Raw genomic sequence first — 18257 nt, 5'->3', positions numbered from 1 at the left:
AAGTATGCCAAAGTCCAAACTGCGAAAAGCCAAAGCGAGGGATGCTTGTTGTTGATACCTATTTAGCGATGCCCAGCCTTGTTCCAGGGCAACAAACTGGCCGTTGGGCCAAGAAGCGTAAAGAAGCTTCCAGATGTTCCTAGCAACGGGGAAGGCGCAGGGTAGGAGGGGCAACTTCCTACAGTTCTTAGTATGCAAAACTCTGATCTCACCTGAAGAAAAACAACGTGGGCGGCTCACCGCCTTCCCAATTCGACTACAGATGAAGTCACGACAAGGTACCTTCCACTGCGCGTGTACGCGTCTTTCATTGGGCTTCATCAGTGAAAGCGCTGGACTCTTTTTTTAAAATCGCATTATGCAGTTTTCTATAACGGATGATTTAAGAGATAAGCGCGAAAATAGCACAAAGTATTAAACATCAGGCGCCCTTACATCTTTGAACTACTTTTAACTTGTTTCCTTTGACGGTCCTCTGCTAATTATTCACGCGCGCGCGCCACCTGTCAGTCTTAATGATGCGTGATGGTCCCCCTGGACCACATATCACTCTTCACTGTCTCCTCTCCTTCCTCAGCGAGGGAGGCTATAGATTCGCTTGTAGCTTGGCGTCGTCTGCTCCCTTGTCTTCAGCGCTCTGGTCGTCTGCGTCTCTCTCCTCCTCGCTGCTTGGAGACCTTGCTATATAGCTGAGGCGTCCGAGCGGGCTAGGACGGACGGTCGAGCCTACCTGTGTAAGCGAACCGCCCCCGCCCAAGGGAGAGTGCGGAGGCATAGCTGACATGGTAGGTTGTGGCTGAAGGTCCGGTGAGGATGCAGCGGAAACTGAGCGCGAGGCAGAGTGCCGTGAGCCAATGCTGTCATTGCTGGCTAGCCTTCTGTGGTCGGGGCGTCGAGGCGCCAAATGGTGGCTATTGACCTCTCTGTGGCCTTGCCCGTCGCCCGTGTTCGCAGCCACCTCGGCGTCCGTGTAGAAACCGGCCTGTTGCATTTCTGCGTCTGAACGGTACTCGTACACCTGGCCTGGTGACGGCATACCAAGAAGATGATGGCCTGCCACGGTCGTTGTACCCGTGACAGTCGTGCCCGGGAAGCTCAGCTGGCTCGCTTGGGCCATTTCATATTTTCGACGGTCTTCATCGCTCATGATACTTTCCACTCGGCGTGGCATGTAGACGGAGTTATTGTGTCCACCGCCACTGCCTCCCGGAATTGTGTTGTTTGATAAGAAACTCTCAAACGAGTCCCGGGGGTGTAGCGTGATGTACGGGCTGTTCCGCCCTCTGTTGCCAAGGTAGTTGCCATTGTTGTTGAGAAGTGATGGCGACGACTGGCCGAGAAGATTTAGACTGATCAGCGAGTCGTCCGGATAATGATACCAGCCGGTTGACGACCGCTCCGGTGCAGAGAACATGCCATCGATCTTGTCCGGTGGCTGCAACATGACTCGGCCACTCTTGGACCGGCTAACGGTATTTTCGTCGTTTGCGTTGCCATGCTGATCCTGCGACAAGGGAAAACCGCTTTGGGGTGCGTTCTTTCTCTCGAAATAGCTACCCTCGCCGACTGTATCGGGTCTGCCAAACTGCGAAGTATTTGCTGTCGCCCGAGAGACACCTGTATCACCAATGGAAGCAATGGCAGCCGCGTCCAGTCCTTTGGCACCTGAAGTGACGACCAAGCGCCCACCGGGACCCGATATGGATTTTCCGTCTGCAACAGCCAATCGCTTACCACTCTTTTGGCGTTGAACCTCAGCAGCAGGAAGAAACGTCTCCGGGACAATATTGAGATCGTCGCCCTGCTCCTCAGCCTTCTCAATCGCCTCTTGCACTGTCGTCTTCTCCCCGTCGGCGGCGGCTGCATCAGCCCGAGGGCCGCCCCATGTTCGCTGGCCGGCCGTGAAGATACCATATACCATGTAATACCAGTTGAAAAACGGGTTGAGAATGAACATGAGCGGGTAAAGCATGATTTTGAACCGACGGAGCTTGAAGCCAAAATAGATCATCAAGACCCAGTTTAGACCCAAGGACACGCCAATAAACCCCACCGGCAGATCGGCTATCTTCTTCGATGTTGTCATGAGTGCCAACACCATGATAAAGAAGAGTAAGGCAGTTGTTCGGATTGTATTTTGCATGAAGCGAACTAGGATCAGAATAGGATATCGCTTCCAGAGACGCCAGTCCGTCAACATGCACACCTCATTGGTGATGAAACCTAGAAACCAGCGGCGGCGCTGCTTGATAAGTGACTTGACCGTCTGGACGGCCTCCGTTTTGCAGAAAGCAGACGTGCACATCTGGATCTGATACCGCTTCTTGGCACCGATCATGAACAGATGTGTGAGCCAACGGTCCTCGCCAAGATGACACTTGGCAAAGTCGAACAGGTCCTCACACTGCTCAGCTTTATCGGCAAAGTAATATTTGGCCATACGTCGGAATGCAGAGAAGCGCAGCATCGTAAGTGCGCCTGGAAGACAAGTGACAGCACCACAGCCAGACTCAACTGTCCGCTCAAACAGCTGGCCGTGCACGTACTCCATATCTTGCAAAAGCGTAATCAAGCTGTGACGTTGAGTCGTGGATGTGATGACACCTGTCATGGCTAGCATGTCGCGTCGGTTGCCAGGGCTCAGTTCCATGTCGTAGACGAAATTTTGAAGACATACGCGGTCAAGGATGCAATCAGAGTCGATGAAAAGTATGAACAAGTTGTCGTTCCGCTTCAAGTATTGCTGATAGACGCGGTCGATGAGTTTAAATGTTGACTTCTGGCAATGCCTCTTCCCACCGTGCGGGAAACGGGAAACGGTGACGCGTGCCGAGTGGTAGGTCACGTCAATGCTTTTCGGGTATGAATCAAGGGTCAGTGGCACCCCTAGTTTTTCGATCGTGTTGAGATAAAGCTCATCTTCCTGGTCACCGTCGAATGATAAGAAGACGTGGATACAGGATGGAGGATAATCGCACTCAACAACAGAGTTGATTGCTGTTATGAGGACTTCAGGTTCTTCCCGGTAGCACGGCATGACAACAACGACCTTTGGTGCCGATATTTCGTCCAGGACTTGTTTGATTCTCTTTGTTCGTCCCAATTGGTGTGTGACGATCTGGTAGATGCAGAATAGCCATGGAACAGTCAAGAGGCCTGCAAAGCTCCAGAATGCAAACCACTGTAAAACAGAGACCATACCGGCAGGCCACATTCGCACAACGGCGGAAGGTAGAGGAAGCGTCACGATCATAATGGGCAAAAAGATAAACCTGCAATGGGAAATCGGTTGTGTTAGCGTATTTTGTCTCTGTTGGAACATCAAAAGTCAGGGGCAGACAACAAACCGTAATAATGTAAACGCTAGTCCAACAATAATAGCCAGGACATTGACCGTCCAATGCTCAGCTTTCCGGAACACTTTCCATAAGCAATATAGGAAAGCCGCAATCCATAAGAACCATTCTAGACAGGCTGCGACCATGACCAATCCGACAATAGCGGTGTAGACAATCTGGTCAAGGAATTGTTAGCGAAGTATCAAAACTGCATTAAATTGGATTGCGAATACTCACGTCGTGGATTGGCCACGGGGTGTCAATGTTTGTCGCCATTTTCTTTCACTGAAGGACCAGCCCAGGTTGCAATTACGACGTATTGAGGTTGCCAATGCGCATTGGTGTCGCCGAGATGGCCCTATATAACAGCTTTGGCAAAGCCTCAGCTGCTGGCGGGGCCACACCTATTTGTATCGAGAGGCGACAAGTATGCGGCAAAGAATGTTGTTATTTTAAGGCAAGTGTTCGGATAGGAGGCGGACAAAATAGGACGCAGTTGAAGGGGGTGTGAAAAATGACGAAAATGCGTTGTCATGCAGCCATCCGGTTCCAAAGCTTAGTAGTGCCTCCTTGTAGTCCTGTTCGCAGGTCGTGAACTTGTGGAGTGAAGTCCGATGCAGTTGTTTAATAATAGGCCCAGAGACTGCAAGTGCAAAATCAAAATACGATGATCCGTGGTAGATTGGGCTTTCCTACTCTTTCTCGCCGCGGATTGTTGGCCTGTACTTCTTGCTGTGAAGTTTACACTGAGGAGGCAACAGCCGGTTACCTGCAGAGCGTGGCGGGTGGAACAACAAGGCAACCAGGATACACACGATGTGGTATGTGTCGTAAAAACAGGGGTTAACAATAGCGACGGGCCTGCTGTGGGGGGATCGTAGTCAAGGAACAGTCGAGAAAAACAACACGAGAGCTCGTGCAACAGTACCAGGGGCTTGTGGAAACGGAGTGTCGAGGCGAAACCAGCAGGGTGCATTTGCGACGGGGAGCACGATTGTTGGTAAGCGAGAGAATATCGTGATCCAGAAGATGTACACTTAGGCTCGTGTTGAATTCTCAGCGCGGTCGCATTCGTGATTAGTCGTTTGTCAACACAAAGGATATCGTGCTATGCTGCGCATGAAGCTGTGGCACTGTGGTAGGAGTGACAAAAGGTGCCAGGTGCTGGTATTTGCGTAACACAAGTACGACCGAACGATAATTCAGGTAATCAGGACGTCTTCGAGTTGACTGATGTTGTGTCTCTCTGGTTCCGTTAAAGTCTCCCTTGCCCTCTTGATGCGGACACTGACCAGGTACTGATGAGACGTTGGATTGTGTAAGATCAGTATTGAGATGTGAAAGGAGAAGAGAGCTCACGAGTTGAAAAGGTATAACTAGGAGATAGAAAGGAACACAGTATCAGGAAATGGAGGTCGGGCAACCGGGTCGTATAAACGAGATCGAGCAAAGATGCAACGAGAGAGGTAAGAGGAACGCGTGGCGTTTATGGCCCGTTGTGGAGATGATGAAGGAAAGAAGAATCAGAGTGTTCCGAACCAGTGCATGAGAACAGGCGAATAGCAGGATTGACACAAAAATTTCAGAAACACAGTGACGGGCGGCCGGCCAAGCGAGAAGGGAGAAAAAAGACGGGATAAGGAGAGGCCGGCGATGACGAGTATCAACTTGGTCTAAGGAAACAACTGTCCACGAAAGAAGCTGTGCATATAACCACTTAAGGATAGAACAGGCTCTCTGTGAGCTTTTGCAGTAGCACTCGACTTTTCCTAAGATTTTTTCGCTGTCAATGAGGCTATTCGTCGTCGCAATATGCTCGCTCATCCTCCCGTCCTCGCGGACTCCATGTTTTGAGCCCTCTTAGATCGTGGTGATCCACTGTGGTTCATCTGGCCGACAGCGAAAAAAGCGTTAGCAACGAGTCAATGCTCCAGAGTGGCCGCTAGAACAGGAAACCCGAGACGGCACTGGGAAACAGACAATAAGCGGAATGATTGCAAAATGGTCAAAGAAAGAGGCTATAGGCCACAGGAAGTAGCGAGACGACGCCGTGCAGGAATAACGGCAGAGATGGGGATGGAAGCAACATGGCCCAAGGCGGCAGTGCGGTCCTGGATGGTAGCTTCATTTGGACGGGGGCAAATAAAGTGTCCAACGGTTCAAAACAGATCCAAGAGCATACTTAGCTGCTATACAGGCTGAATGGATGGCTGGTTCATAGGTAGGAATCCGCTGGGCAGCGGGTGACGGAGTAAACGAGAAAGTAGTGGACATAATTACACTCTGGGCGAGAAGCAGGCTTTCGCGACCTCCTGGACGGAGCCGACTGCCGGGTCTAGTAATGAGGCTCGTATCATGAACTGCGGTGCTAGCCCTGAACGAGAACAAATGTTGAAAGAATTGAGATGGTGGAAATGTCGGGGCGGAGGTAGACAGGTTGTACTATCTGTTTTGGGGCTTTTTTGTGAAGGTCGTGATGTGGCAGATGCGGAATGACAGTCGTACAAAAAAGGCAACAAGGAGGCGCGAGAGTCGTGTATGCAGCTTTGCATTCACCTGTTCAGATGTCCAAACAGTCTTTTGCAAACATACGTGCAGGAGCGACCCAGGTCACTAGAGGTAGGCTCTTTCCGTTTCAACCTGTTCAATCGACCTTCGCTCTTTCCCTGTCTTCCTCATCCGGTCTCACCTTGGCAAAAATGGAAAGCGTGAAAGACGCGTAACCGCAATATAATGAATAAGTAGAGTCAAGTGAAGACGACCCACCAAATTTGCCCGAAAAGCAGACGGAGAGATGTTCGACGGGATCTCGTGGGAAGGGGCAATTAGGATAAATTGCAGTCACAAATCGGATGCGTACACTGGTGAATCGTGGCACAAATTACCAGGATCAGGTTTAATAGGTATGGCTATTTGTAGAAGCGACCGCAAACTCCGTGGCTCAAAATCGCGGGCTGAAGCACCTGCCACGAAGATGAAGAGGCAGTTCACATTGCGCAGCTCGAACGGAAGGGGCGACGTACATGAACAGGAGACATTGTTTACTGTCAACATGGAGACTTCCGTGCTTCGAAATATTATTCACATGATAATAGCCAGCGCCGTTCTTTCCTTGCAGTGGGCTTTGCCCCTTATGTTTTCTACCGTTCAAGCTCTAGATATTATTTCGGAGCGTAATGCATCTCTTTCCGAGAGTGGATGGTCCAGATCACACGAGAGCCATTAAATCTACTCTCAGCAAAATGCAACGAGTTGCAACATGTTGTGTTAACTATACAAGGACTCAGTCTACACCAACGACATGACTTGGATTGGGAGCGTGGGTGCTTCGCAGGCACTATTGTATTCATTCTTCCTCGTGTCTTAGCAAATGATGTTGCTCCGTCGTCAAAGAGAAATTGTTTCCAGTCTACGTTGACAAACTGCGCGCCATTCCATGACTTGGAGTTTGAAACGACGCCAACAAGGGCACACCACCGACGTGGCGAGCTATTCGTCGTGAAATATGTCATCTGACGATACGGTCACTGCGCCTACAGTTCACCTGCTGGAACGGCAATCCCTAGCTGGTCGATATACTTAGCCGGTTCTCTTGCTGTCGTGATGGGCGATATGCCAGGACTGCATAGCATCCAAAATAAGATGCTCAGGCCATTTCATAGAGACGTTTCAAGATCAGTTTGTGCAACTATGTCCGCGTTGCGAGCCAAGACTCCGTCAGATTGTGCCATCGACGACGTGGGCGAGAGCTGAGAGGTTTTAACAGGAGCGATTCAATCCGAAGATGTTATCGTATTAAGTCCTACTGGCAGAAAGACATTGGTTAGGCCGGCATCGGTCTTATTGGAAAGTTGGGGACATTGGCGTCACATACCAATCAACGTCGCTGAGTTGCAGCTTCCGCACGCGCTGTGTGCGGTCTTTGCCGCCCTTGTCTGAACGGTTGTGAAAGTAGGATGAGGGCTTTTCGTGGCCTGTGCACAGAAAATAATAATAAGCATTTGAACAATTAGAGACTTCAAAAAAAAGGACTAAAGTCTTACCATCTGTCTCATCGCTCTCTCTAAGATCGAGATTCAGAACCAGGTTCTTGATGCGTTGCTGTTCTTCCTTTTCTGCCTGTTGCTGGTTTCTCATAGCCACCGCAAACTCAGAGTCGGAAGGAAGCTCCAGCGTACGAGTTTGCTGGCGGTTACCCTTCTTTGTCAAGAGAGAGAACGCCATTGTTGACGACGGGGCGTTGTCGTCCCCATTTCCAGCACCGCCATTTGTATCAGCAGCAGTGGATGTCGCTTCACGGGTCTTTTGGCGCACCGGGAGAGCCACGTCGAACATGGGCTTTCGGTCGAATTTGCGTGTCTCCAAGCTTTCTGCCATCATCCTAGCGTACTCGCGTTCAAATTCGGCCTCGTCCTCGGGATCAATCTCCTCCTCCTCACGCGTCACAACAATCTCTTCGTCTTCAGACTCGCTGTGATCATCGGAATCTTGTCTATCACCGTCGTCCTAAACGCAACAACAAAAATGGTCAGTGCGTGTAAAATAACAAAAAGCCTGAATCATGGTTTCTAGAAGCACATGTAACGTACCTCTCCTTCCTCATCAACCGAAGACAGATCGTCGTCGACCTCCGCATCTCCAACGGCTAGGTCGTCGGCGTTGTCGATCTCATCTTCCGACGACTCGTCGTCAGATGCCGCCCCGTCATATTGTTCCACCACTTTGTCGGCCCCGGTGGCCTTCTGGTCTTGGGCCACGGCAAGCTGGAATACCTTGACAGCGTCGTCAAAATTTGTTGCCAGTCTCCACTGAGGCCGAAGAAGGGCAAATATGTCCTGAACGATAAACTCAATGTCCATGGGAAGAGGGTTCTTCGTAAAGATGTAGTACTGGAAGAAAGACAGAAAGTAATCCAGCTTCTTTCCAGCTGCACCCTTGTTGAAGTAGGTTCCGGTAGTCTCAAGAAGAGTAGCAACGAGCCGGATACGGAAGTACTCATCCGGAAGATCAATGGGATTGATACGACCAGGGGCGGGGGGACCACCATTGCCAAGAGTCAGGATTCTATACATCATGTCAAAGACGACCGGATGCTCAAGCAGACGGTACGTGTAGAACTCGCCAAGATACTTGACCTCGGCCAGTCGCTTCTGGTTCATCCGAAAGTCGTTTTGCTCCAAGCCAAAAGTAATCGACTCGATCACGTCGTCGACGATGTCAATGACAAAAGCCGAATGGTGCCGGTAAAGAGCACCAAGGAGACCCGCAAGAAGGTGGATGTTCCCGTACTTGACTTTGCTAGGGCGACAAAACACCTTGCGTAGAGTGTGAACAACCTAGATGCTGCGTTAGCAATACAATAAACACGAATATTTCTTTCCAATGAGTGTCGCGTACCTCTGCCTCCTCCCAGTGCAGCTTTTGGATTTGTCTTAGGATCTTATTCGCATTGCGCTTGCACAGATCAACATAGACCAGCTTGCGGATGAAAATATCCATAGGTGTTCTCTCTTTCTGCTGGACCGCCGTGCGCTCTGGTGGGTCGACGTAGTACACAGCGTTTTCGATGAGCATGCGTTCCGTCTGCCCGATGTGCTGCATTGATTTCTTCCGCTGGAGCGTCTCCAAAAACGATGCCATTCGGGGTGACGTCTCTGGGTTGCGCAGCAGGTATCGGCCGCAGTTTTCGAGGAGATTGGATATTATCTCAATATTCATACGCGAGAAATCGTCGAGGCTGACCTTGAGGCAGTGAAACACAACATGCTCTGGTACGATGCCAAACTTGGTCAGCTCGGCCAAGTAGCGGATGTTGCTGAGCCGCACAGGGCCAAGAAAGTCCTTCTCCTTGCGCCGCTGCAGACTACGAAACTCTGCATCGAGATATTCAACCAAGCCTTTGGGTATATCAGGCATGTATTGGCCGAGAGTGGCAACGAGGCGGGACCAACAAGGGAGGAGGTCACTGCGGCCCTTGGGCACCTCGGTCAGTGCCTTGACAAGCCGGTTTCGGGATGCCTTGGAGTTGAGGAAACAGAAGTCAATAGCAGTCTGATCGATGACATCTTTGTTTGTCAAATCGGGAAGTCGAAGAAGAATTGAGTCAACCTGGGCACCGATGCTCTTATTCACGATTGACGTCGACTGGTCGTCGTCGGCGGGTGCCGCCGCGGTTGAAACCTCGGCAGCCTTGGACGATTCTACACCATCGACGGCGGGATCGACCTTTTTGCCAACTTGTTCGTCGCTGTCAGTCTTCTTTTTCTTGCCATCCTCGAGCAGAATGGCAGGAACTTTGCCCTTGAGATCCACAAGGTTCTCGTAGAAGCGGCGCTCTTCTTCGTCCTCCCAGATCCCAGATCCTTCGCCTTGGCCGCGGGGATAATCGCCAGCCTTGACAATGCCAATCGAGCCACCAGCAGCCAGCTGCCCATCGTCACCGTCCTTGAGGTCAGGCATTTCGGCACCGATGATGTCGGCAATGACCTGGGCATTGGAAACCAACCGTTCCTGGGCCTTGACTTGCTTTTCGAAATGGGATTGGCGGTCCTCAAAGACTTCACCCGATTTGACATAGGCTTCTGCGTTGCGGCGGGACTGGCTGGAAATGGCTTTTTGGTCACGGACCAGGTGTCCCTTGACATCTTCAAAGTATCGAGTGAGGATGTTTCTGAATTTCTCCTGGAGCTCTGGAGGTGCAATGGGCGAATCGCCAGTGGCGGTCGTGTTCGAAGAGTCACCCGGTGCACCGGCTCCGGACTCCTCGTCGCCCGGGTTGGTCGCATCATTGTCTCCGCCGTCGAGGTCATTGCCTCCTTTGTCGGTAGCAGCATGCTCACTATTTTCCGTCCTGAGGCCACCATTGACGCCATCGTCCTTCCGATCCTCGGAACTCACACCGCTCGTGCCCAAAATGTCCCAGCTGAAGGTCTTGACAAAAGTAACGAGAAGCGGCAGATTCGTATGATCGCGGTCGTGGCCGAGAAGGTCTTTGAGAACAGCTAGGGGGAAAGGCTCCGTAGAGTTGCCTTTGGCTGAGGTGCTGGTGCGGAACTTGACTTCCGTGGTCTTACCAATGGCGCCCTTGGTCGTATCGTCCGGCCGATTGACATCCTCCGGTGTCCGGAGCACACCCACAAGCCATAGCTCCGTGACGATTCGCAGCAGAACCCGCTGCAGAGTGAGACGCTCCTTCTCATCCCTCTCACGAGCTTCAGCCGATAGCGTCTTGAGCTGATTCTTGTCGGGCGGCGCCATTCCTTTGCCCAACAGCCATCCTAGGTATTCAGTGAAGTCGGCGGGGCCGAAGCGCTGGTGGAGGGCCGATACAATCTCAACGCCGGCTTCAATGTCGGCAGGGGTCTTGAGGCGCGAGAGTCCTTCGTAGCATGCGGAAACGATCTCGGACAGGTACTTGCTCAGGCTGAGCGACGCGATTTCTTGCAGGAGGGAGCTGAGGGTCGAAGAGGAAATGGCCGTTCGTAGTCGCCGGATAAAGGCGGTGTTCTTTTTCAACGACGAGTCCAGGGACTTGTTCACGGCGAAGAGACCTTGTCACCCATGTCAGTAGCCGCCAGGAAGGTCAACCAAACAAAAAGACAATAATCAAGGTCGTTTTACCTATCTCTCCATCCCAAGCGCGTTCATTCAACGCGCGTAATTGGCCTTGCAACAGATAAACACTATGTCAGCACATTTCACTGCAGAACACAATATGGCTGCAACAGCGCAGCGTCCCACAAGGGAAGATCGTGGCTGTCCAGGTTGCCCAACATACGTTTCTTAGCGCGATCCATGATCGGCCACAGTCCCAGTGTCGCTTGTGGGAAAGAAAGACGCCTCGCAGCTCAAACATTCGCCGTGTCTCGACTCTCTGTGCAATATGTATGGTTTGTTGTTCGAAGGCGAAATCGCTACGGGACCGTCAGGTCGAGAAGCAGGGAACAGAGCACTCCGCCCGATGTGGTAGGCATGGGGTTCGTTGGCTGCGGACAGCCTAGGGGTCGGTCTCGGCAAGCTCGTTCTGTGCCGGTCGCAGTCCGAGCTTCTGTACCGGTGGCGAGAGAATGTGACGAGTTCGGAGAGGTCTGATCTAGAGTTGGTGTCTGTGTCTCTCAAGATTCTGTGTTGTGGTCGTGGGTCGGTCTTTCTAATTTCGCGAACAAAAAAAAACTGTAGTAGATAAATCATCGTTCTGCAACAGCTCCTGGAAGCACTTGCCTGTCTTGGTCATTTATGGACTGATACTGATTGCGCATTCAACCATCCGTGTGAACGGGCGATCGCTCACCGTCTCAAAGCCCCACCTCCGGATTATTGGTTTGCCCGTTATATCGCCAATTACTCACTACAGCGACATCACTTACAGCGCATTTGGAGGGCTTACAGAGTAATCACTGAGTAAGTCGTTTGAGACGGGGCTAAATCGTTCCGTTTATGAATGGCTTGTCCCTCGCAATGTACATTAAGTAACGGCCACAGCTGATTCCTAGACGGAATGACAACGAAAAGTAAAATGTGCTGAAAGTTTGTGACATGCCATCCGCCTTGTCCCACGCCTTTCATGTCAAGTCGTTCATAAGGCCCATCGAAGGGATCATAATAGCCAAGTAGTAGGCACTACACAAGTGGCTTCCAAGAAACAAAAAAAGATAAACAAATGATATCTAGAAGAGAAGTATAAAGAGTGCTAACAAGTCACCCAAGCTCTAAATGCCAATAACAAGAGACGGCCAACGCAAACGGCCAGCAATAGCCATATACTTGCACCAAATCTCCAAGGGGAAGATCTTTAATAGTAGATAAATATCATCCGTGAACGGGGGACAAGATATCTTTCCTCACATGATAACCTATACAAAGGCATGTCAGCGTCAGGTGCATGGTGCCGGGGGTGAAAAGAGTAAGAAACTAAGAAACTTACACAGTCGTCGTCGCCCTTGCCCTGAGGAATACCCATCTCCTCGAAGGTTGCTGGGCCCTGCTTGACGGGCTTTGGCGCCTGCGCAGCAGCCGGAGCTGAAAGACGCGTAGCCTGCCCCGGGGCGGCTTGCGGTGCGGCACTTGAAACGCGCGGTGGAGGTGCGGTTGACACAGGGCGAGTGGCTGCGCCTGGGCCTGGGCCCATGCCACCGCCACCACTCATCTGGGCGGGAGGTGCGCTTTGGCGGCCATGTTCTGCCAGCTGTGGCCGATTCTTGTACATTTGGGGACCACTACCGCCACCACCGCTGGGATAGTGGCCGTGGCCGCCCTGCACCTGCGATGGCAGCGAGTCAATCCGGTCGGGCCGGGGTGTACCATTACTGGGACCTGGGTAGACATTGGAGACTGGCCGGCTAGATGTCCTTGGGCCGTAGTCACGGCCGGGTTGTGCGGCCGGATTGCCTGTCTGTGCCGCGCCGTACGCAGACGGATTCGCATTCGGGTTTGTCTTTGACAAACGGTTACGGGAGTTGTCCGATGCTTGTGGCGGCATGCCGCCAGAGAGACGGGCAGAGGCTGGAGCTTGCTGATGGGGCGGGGGTTGCGGGTGTTGCTGTTGGTGTCCGTAATCGTACGAATCGTTGTAATCTGCCCGACCCTGGGGTGCATTAGGGCTTGTACCGCGGTAGCCCCCGGTGGGAATCTGCGGCTCCCAGCCAGCAGATGTGACACGGCCGCGTGGATCATTGTCCAGGGGTCTTCCAGGGATGTTGACTGAGAAGGGACGCTGGTCCGGAGCCAGGTTACCACTTGCTTGTGACACGGGAAGCGGGCGCGCCCCACCCTGCGGGTTCATGCTTGTGGGGCGGATGCCGAAAGCACTCAACGGCCGATCGGCAGCCTGCTGGCCGTTGCTCGCACGAATCTGGGGGTTGTAGTGGGGAGAGAGTGGGGCCCGCCCACCCGGCCCGTCGTCGGGATACGGTGCTGTTGATTTTGGTCGGGCGAGGTTCAGAGGTGCAGGCTTGTCATCCACGGGGTATGGTGCTGTTGACTTGGGTCGGATAGCCACGCTGCTCTGGTCGATGTTGATAGAAAAGGCAGGAGGCCGAGCAGCGCCTGACGTGTCTTGGACTGGTCGCTGCGCAGGTGAGATATTGTGTGATGATGGGGGGCGGTAGTCGGGCGAGGACGAGCTGGGCGGAGCAGACTCGGAGGGGAGGTTTGGCGTGGACTCGGCAAGCGTGGGAAGCGCCGCGGCGACATCCTTCTGGCGGCTGCCGAAGCGCTCTGGCCGCTGGCCACGCATTGATCCGTGCTTCGACTTGATACGTGTTAGCGCCGTCGTCTCGTGGTCCTGCTTCGTGAGCGTCTTTGCCTGGCTCAGGCCTTCAAGGCGGTTGATAGCATCCTGGTTCCCATGCTCGGCCGCTCTCTCATACCACGAGCGAGCATCGCGCAAATCCTTCTGCACAAAGATACCAATCTCGTAGTAGTATCCCATGGCAAACTCGCCCGTGGCAAGCTTGGCGTCGGCTGCCTGCTGGGCATACTTGAACGCCAGCTGTTCATTCTTCAAGAAGACACCGTCATAGCCGAAGAGAAACCAGCGGCTCACGCCGAGCGCAGCTTCGGCCTGGCCCTGGTGGGCAGCCAAGCCGTAATAGTGGAGTGACAGGGCCGGGTTGAAATCGCAGCCAAGATGGCAGAGCTCGTAGGCCTGACCCATCTTCAGCTGAGCCTTGGCAAACCCAAAATAGGCCGACTTTTCAATGTATTGACGCGCCTGGGCGACATCAAATGGCAGTATGCCCTCGGGAATGGTAATGTCGGGAAGCTCGCGCGAGATGAGCATACCATAGACGTAGGCGCCTTGCGGGGACTCTTCGTCAGATGTATCGGCCGCCGACCGGATCATTTCGAGTCCGGTACTGAAATCCTTGGTGTGGCCGTGCTGGCCGAGGAGGTTCATCATGCCCAGTCGGTAGGAGGAGGCCGAATCCTCCATCTCCAGGCCGCGGTTGTAATGCTGCAGGGCATTCTTAATGTCATTGGAGTTTTCGTAGATCATGCCCATGCGGTACTCTGCACGACCCCAACCCCTGCTTGCGGCATTCATGTAACCCAAGAAGGCCTCGTTCCTGTCTTGCCGGAAGCCGAACTTTCCAAATTCGAGCCATTTCGAGCGAGAAAAGAGGGCTTGTGGGTGGTTCTGGGACGACAGGTACTCCACAATGTTGATGGCGTCGAGACGCAGTTCGTGTTCAATCCGCGGGGTCTGCGGCCGCTTGCCCTGGTCCTTGTTATCGCGCGCATGCGCCTCTTGGGAGATTTCCACCCACGACAGTACGTCCAGTGCCCAGTCCAGCTGCACGGCCACATTGTTGGACTTCAGCACCTCCTGGCGCGCGTTGTAGAGGATTCGCTCCTTCTCGTCGTCACTCGGCGGGACATTCCCCTGGCTGATGCGCGGGAACGGCGAGAAAGACGGCACTTCAAAGTTTGACGCCATATCGCCGTCTTTGTCCTGGGCAAACGCTTTGAAGCCTTCGGCCGGCGCTTGCTGATTGGCAGCGGGAGACGCGCCACGCCCGGCCGGCTTGGCAATATCAGCGATGTCAGCAGCGGGCTTTCCGCTCACGTAGGTAGACAAGGACGGTTCGCGTCCGTGTTGCAGCGAGGGGACCTGGCGGGTGGCAGGGGCGTTGTCGAGCTCGGCGGCGGTCGCGGTGGTGGGAAGGTTGGAGGGCTGTCGAGCTTCGAGTTCCATTCGCTGAAGGCCGTCTTGCATGTTTTGAGGCACTTCGGGCATCACCCTGCGGCCGGGCAAAGCGCCAAATAGTCAGTTTCCCACGTTTCCCAGGTTCCCCTTGAAAGCTTTGCCTAGTGTCCCTTTGTCGTTCACTACTGGGCTGGCGTTGGCGTTGGCGCTGGCGTTGGCGCTGTTTTCGTGCCTATGCCTATGCCACTACCGGGCCCTGCCAGGGACTTTTGACTTTGCCCGGGCCTCTCCCGCCTGACAACGCGCTTGATGGTGGGGGGAGGGGTAAGGACAAATGGATGGGACGGCAACGCCATCGCTGCAAGTCCAGGCGCAAACGGAGCTAAGGAAACGATGCAAGAACGATGAAAGACGGCGGGAGTGGAGATCTGGAAAACAAACGAGGAACAGGGACAGGATGCATCGGACGACAAACAGTTGCCCGTGGGCATCATATGACGTGCAGAAGAAGCAAAAACTCAACTCAAAACTGGAGAGAGGAGAGGCACATACCTTTGAGGGGAGGGGGCGATAACTTCTGGCATGTAGTAGTCATCGTAGCCACCAGGCACGAAGGTAGCCTCGAGCTTGGGCATTTCGGAAGTGACGAGTTGATTTGGCCGGGGTTTTGGGGGTCCTGCAAAAATAGAAACAGTAAGGATCGAGTCTGTCAGCCAAGACGTTGAAGAGGCGCCGCACACGGCATCCGGTGAGCGACAATGCGGCTGAGGCGTGGAAGTAGGAGCAAGCGCAAGGAGGACGAGGCAACGAGCAACAAAAGCGAGTGGTGGCAGGCAGAATGGAAAGAAATAAGGAGTAGAAGCAAGGTTGGCGCTCGGTGTGCCGTGGTCGTGTGGGATTCTGGGAGAGACGAGTCCCAGGCAATATCCGTATCCTTGTCAGAATATGACGACGAAATAAAAAGGAGGCAGTGTGCGTAGAAGAAAAGAGGTTCAATAGGGTTGTCGTATCCGCCCTTCGTAAACTGATGAGGGGAACTTGCTCGGCTATGCCAGGTCGTAAAGCTGCTGCCTCTTTTGGATTCGTATGTGGGTGTCCAATTGCCCACAGTAAGGGGCTACTAAGTCCCAGCCAGTTGCAAGTCCGATCTAGCCCAATGCAACCCGAAGCTGGATGCCACTACGGTGTGTTGGCCGTTGAAACGCAGAGTTGCCGTGTCCCTGACGTCGTTGTAGAGTGGCGACGTTTCGGTTTGGGAGGTCGTCATTTGATAGCTGGCTCGTGGTGTGCCGTTTGGGTTCGCCTGCACGTGTTTTCACTTTGCAGATTCGACCGTCGTATGTGTACGGAAGAGTGTTGTGTCGCCACTGTTGCCTTGTGCTTGCTATTTGCTGATTTCTGTTTCCTGCCCCCGGTTCTGTGCACCATGTCTCATTCTTTGCATCCAAAGCGCCGACTGCTTCATCTCCACCGTCCATTCGCTGAACAGTCGCCGTTGGCTCAGGTAGAAAATAAAATTGTAGGATCTTGCTTACCAGAGGTGTTGCTAGGATCGCCCCCTTGGGATTGACGCGCGTACTGTGGGTTCGACATTGTACTTTCCTAGCGGGCGCTGCCTTGTGGCTTTAAAAATAAAAATAAAATAAAATAAGGAAGAGACGAAGGCAAACCCGACCGGTAGAATAAAGGGGAACGCTCCCACGTTCAGGTCGCGCGAAGATCCGCCTGGCTAGAACACAACCCCAGGTGGAGATGGACACGAATGGTCAATGCCCTGCAGGTACAACGGCTCAGGTACTTTGTAATACCAGGTACCAGTGCTCCGTGCTTTGCCCAACTTCAAGGAAGGCGATGTAGCGGTACACGCAGGGCTCGCAATATTTATGCGCAGAGCATGGTTTGGGATGTCGGGACTGTGTCGGTTTATGCGGCATGCGGTAAAGTCAAGGACGGGAGGTGGAGGGAAGAGAAGGAGGGAGATAAAGAGTAGGAGGAGGAGGAGGCGGAGGCAGGACGAGATATAACTGCGGGAAAAGGCACAAAACCAAGCACAGGGGGCCCGTCCGAATGTGAGAATTCCGTAAGACGCCGTGCGGCACGTGAGGATGAGTGAGAAAAAGAGGGCCACAAGGCCAAGAGACGAGGCGATACAGTTGCTTTGTTGTAGTGAAGTATACTCCGGACAACAAACAAACACATGCCGAGATTTCGGGGAGGGAAATCGATGTGTGAGAGAAGCAGCTTCTGGATAGGGCGTTGAGGTTTGCGAGGTAAAAGCGAAGGAGTGCTCGGAGGGGTGGTTACTTGTTCCTACTTAAATTATCGAAAATAGCACTCCCCAAACCGTGGAGGGGAAGGTTTGAATGGGCTATGCCGAAGAGAGCAGGATCGACCAAGGGACGGACAAAACGACAAGGAACTTTTGGCGAAGGGTTGAGCCACAACCATGTTCTACTTTTTTGTCGCGACGATGGGACCTTCACAGCCTGCCTTGCAGGCATTCTTTGAACTCCGGCGGCGCCCTTTTGATTGACTGCACCTGAGTGGGACAATCTCGTTTCTCCCCTCACAACCCCCCACTACGGAGCATTCACGGTTCAGTGGTAAGCGCGGTCGTGACTGGAGAATTATCTTGGCAAGCGCGAACAAAAAGGAATGCGAAAACCGAGAAAGGGAGAGAGGCAGTCACTGTTACGCAAGCTACGGTGGGCAGGTGGAAACGAGGCGAGCGGGAAGGAATGCGTCTCGACAGCGTTCCTTCTTCAATCTGCAACAGCCTGAGCTCACATAGTCCTAGGAAAGTCGGTCACAAAACAAAAGCCGGAAGGGCCAGGCCAGCGAAGTCACCAGAGAACACCTTCCAGGATAACGCCCATTGGCGCCATTGCAACGGCGGGAGGACGGCGGGAACTCATTTTACCTTTTTTTGAGCTTTGCTTGCTGCACTGCGGTTAGCGGCAGCTCCCATCCGGGCGGGTCTCTCGGGCCAAGCTGAGTCTTCTAAGTATCCTGAACCCCAACAACAGCAGCTCCACGAGTTAATTTGATCACACAGCCGCTTCAGGACTTGGCGGGCAGTTTTGGAATCTGTCAGGAGGGCTCAGCCACGATTTCATGCTATTTGAAGAAAACACTCATTACGCTACAGTACGACGGTACAGAGACTACGTCTGCTTTTGACAAGGCGACATTTATCTAACAAGCAATGACCTATAACCTTGCTTGGGATGTGCAGCAGAATTCCCCGGCCAGGAAAAGCTTATCTTGTCGCG

General features: G+C 53.1%; 3 protein-coding genes across 3 annotated transcripts; all 3 read right to left on the bottom strand.

Annotated features, from left to right (window-relative positions):
* Positions 1–586: 586 nt before the first annotated feature.
* Positions 587–3614, bottom strand: SPSK_00405 (chitin synthase; the record flags this gene model as incomplete). The annotated part of the gene is made up of 3 exons (XM_016727374.1): positions 587–3272; positions 3348–3514; positions 3576–3614. 3 exons carry the CDS (start codon positions 3612–3614, stop codon positions 587–589), a joined length of 2892 nt encoding a protein of 963 aa, XP_016582745.1.
* Positions 3615–7178: 3564 nt separating this feature from the next.
* Positions 7179–11134, bottom strand: SPSK_00383 (regulator of nonsense transcripts 2; the record flags this gene model as incomplete). Its single annotated transcript, XM_016727352.1, has 5 exons — positions 7179–7312; positions 7382–7844; positions 7928–8674; positions 8736–10888; positions 11116–11134. 5 exons carry the CDS (start codon positions 11132–11134, stop codon positions 7179–7181), a joined length of 3516 nt encoding a protein of 1171 aa, XP_016582744.1.
* Positions 11135–12178: 1044 nt separating this feature from the next.
* On the bottom strand, positions 12179–15054 carry SPSK_00413 (Tetratricopeptide repeat domain containing protein; the record flags this gene model as incomplete). The annotated part of the gene is made up of 2 exons (XM_016727382.1): positions 12179–12190; positions 12262–15054. 2 exons carry the CDS (start codon positions 15052–15054, stop codon positions 12179–12181), a joined length of 2805 nt encoding a protein of 934 aa, XP_016582743.1.
* Between the last annotated feature and the right edge of the window lie 3203 nt (positions 15055–18257).

This window comes from Sporothrix schenckii (assembly GCF_000961545.1).
Source record: "Sporothrix schenckii 1099-18 chromosome Unknown Cont49, whole genome shotgun sequence".
In the NCBI taxonomy this organism is placed as follows: Eukaryota; Fungi; Ascomycota; class Sordariomycetes; order Ophiostomatales; family Ophiostomataceae; genus Sporothrix; species Sporothrix schenckii.
The sequence above is the reverse complement of the archived record's forward strand: the minus strand, read 5'-3'. Positions and strand labels throughout refer to the sequence as shown.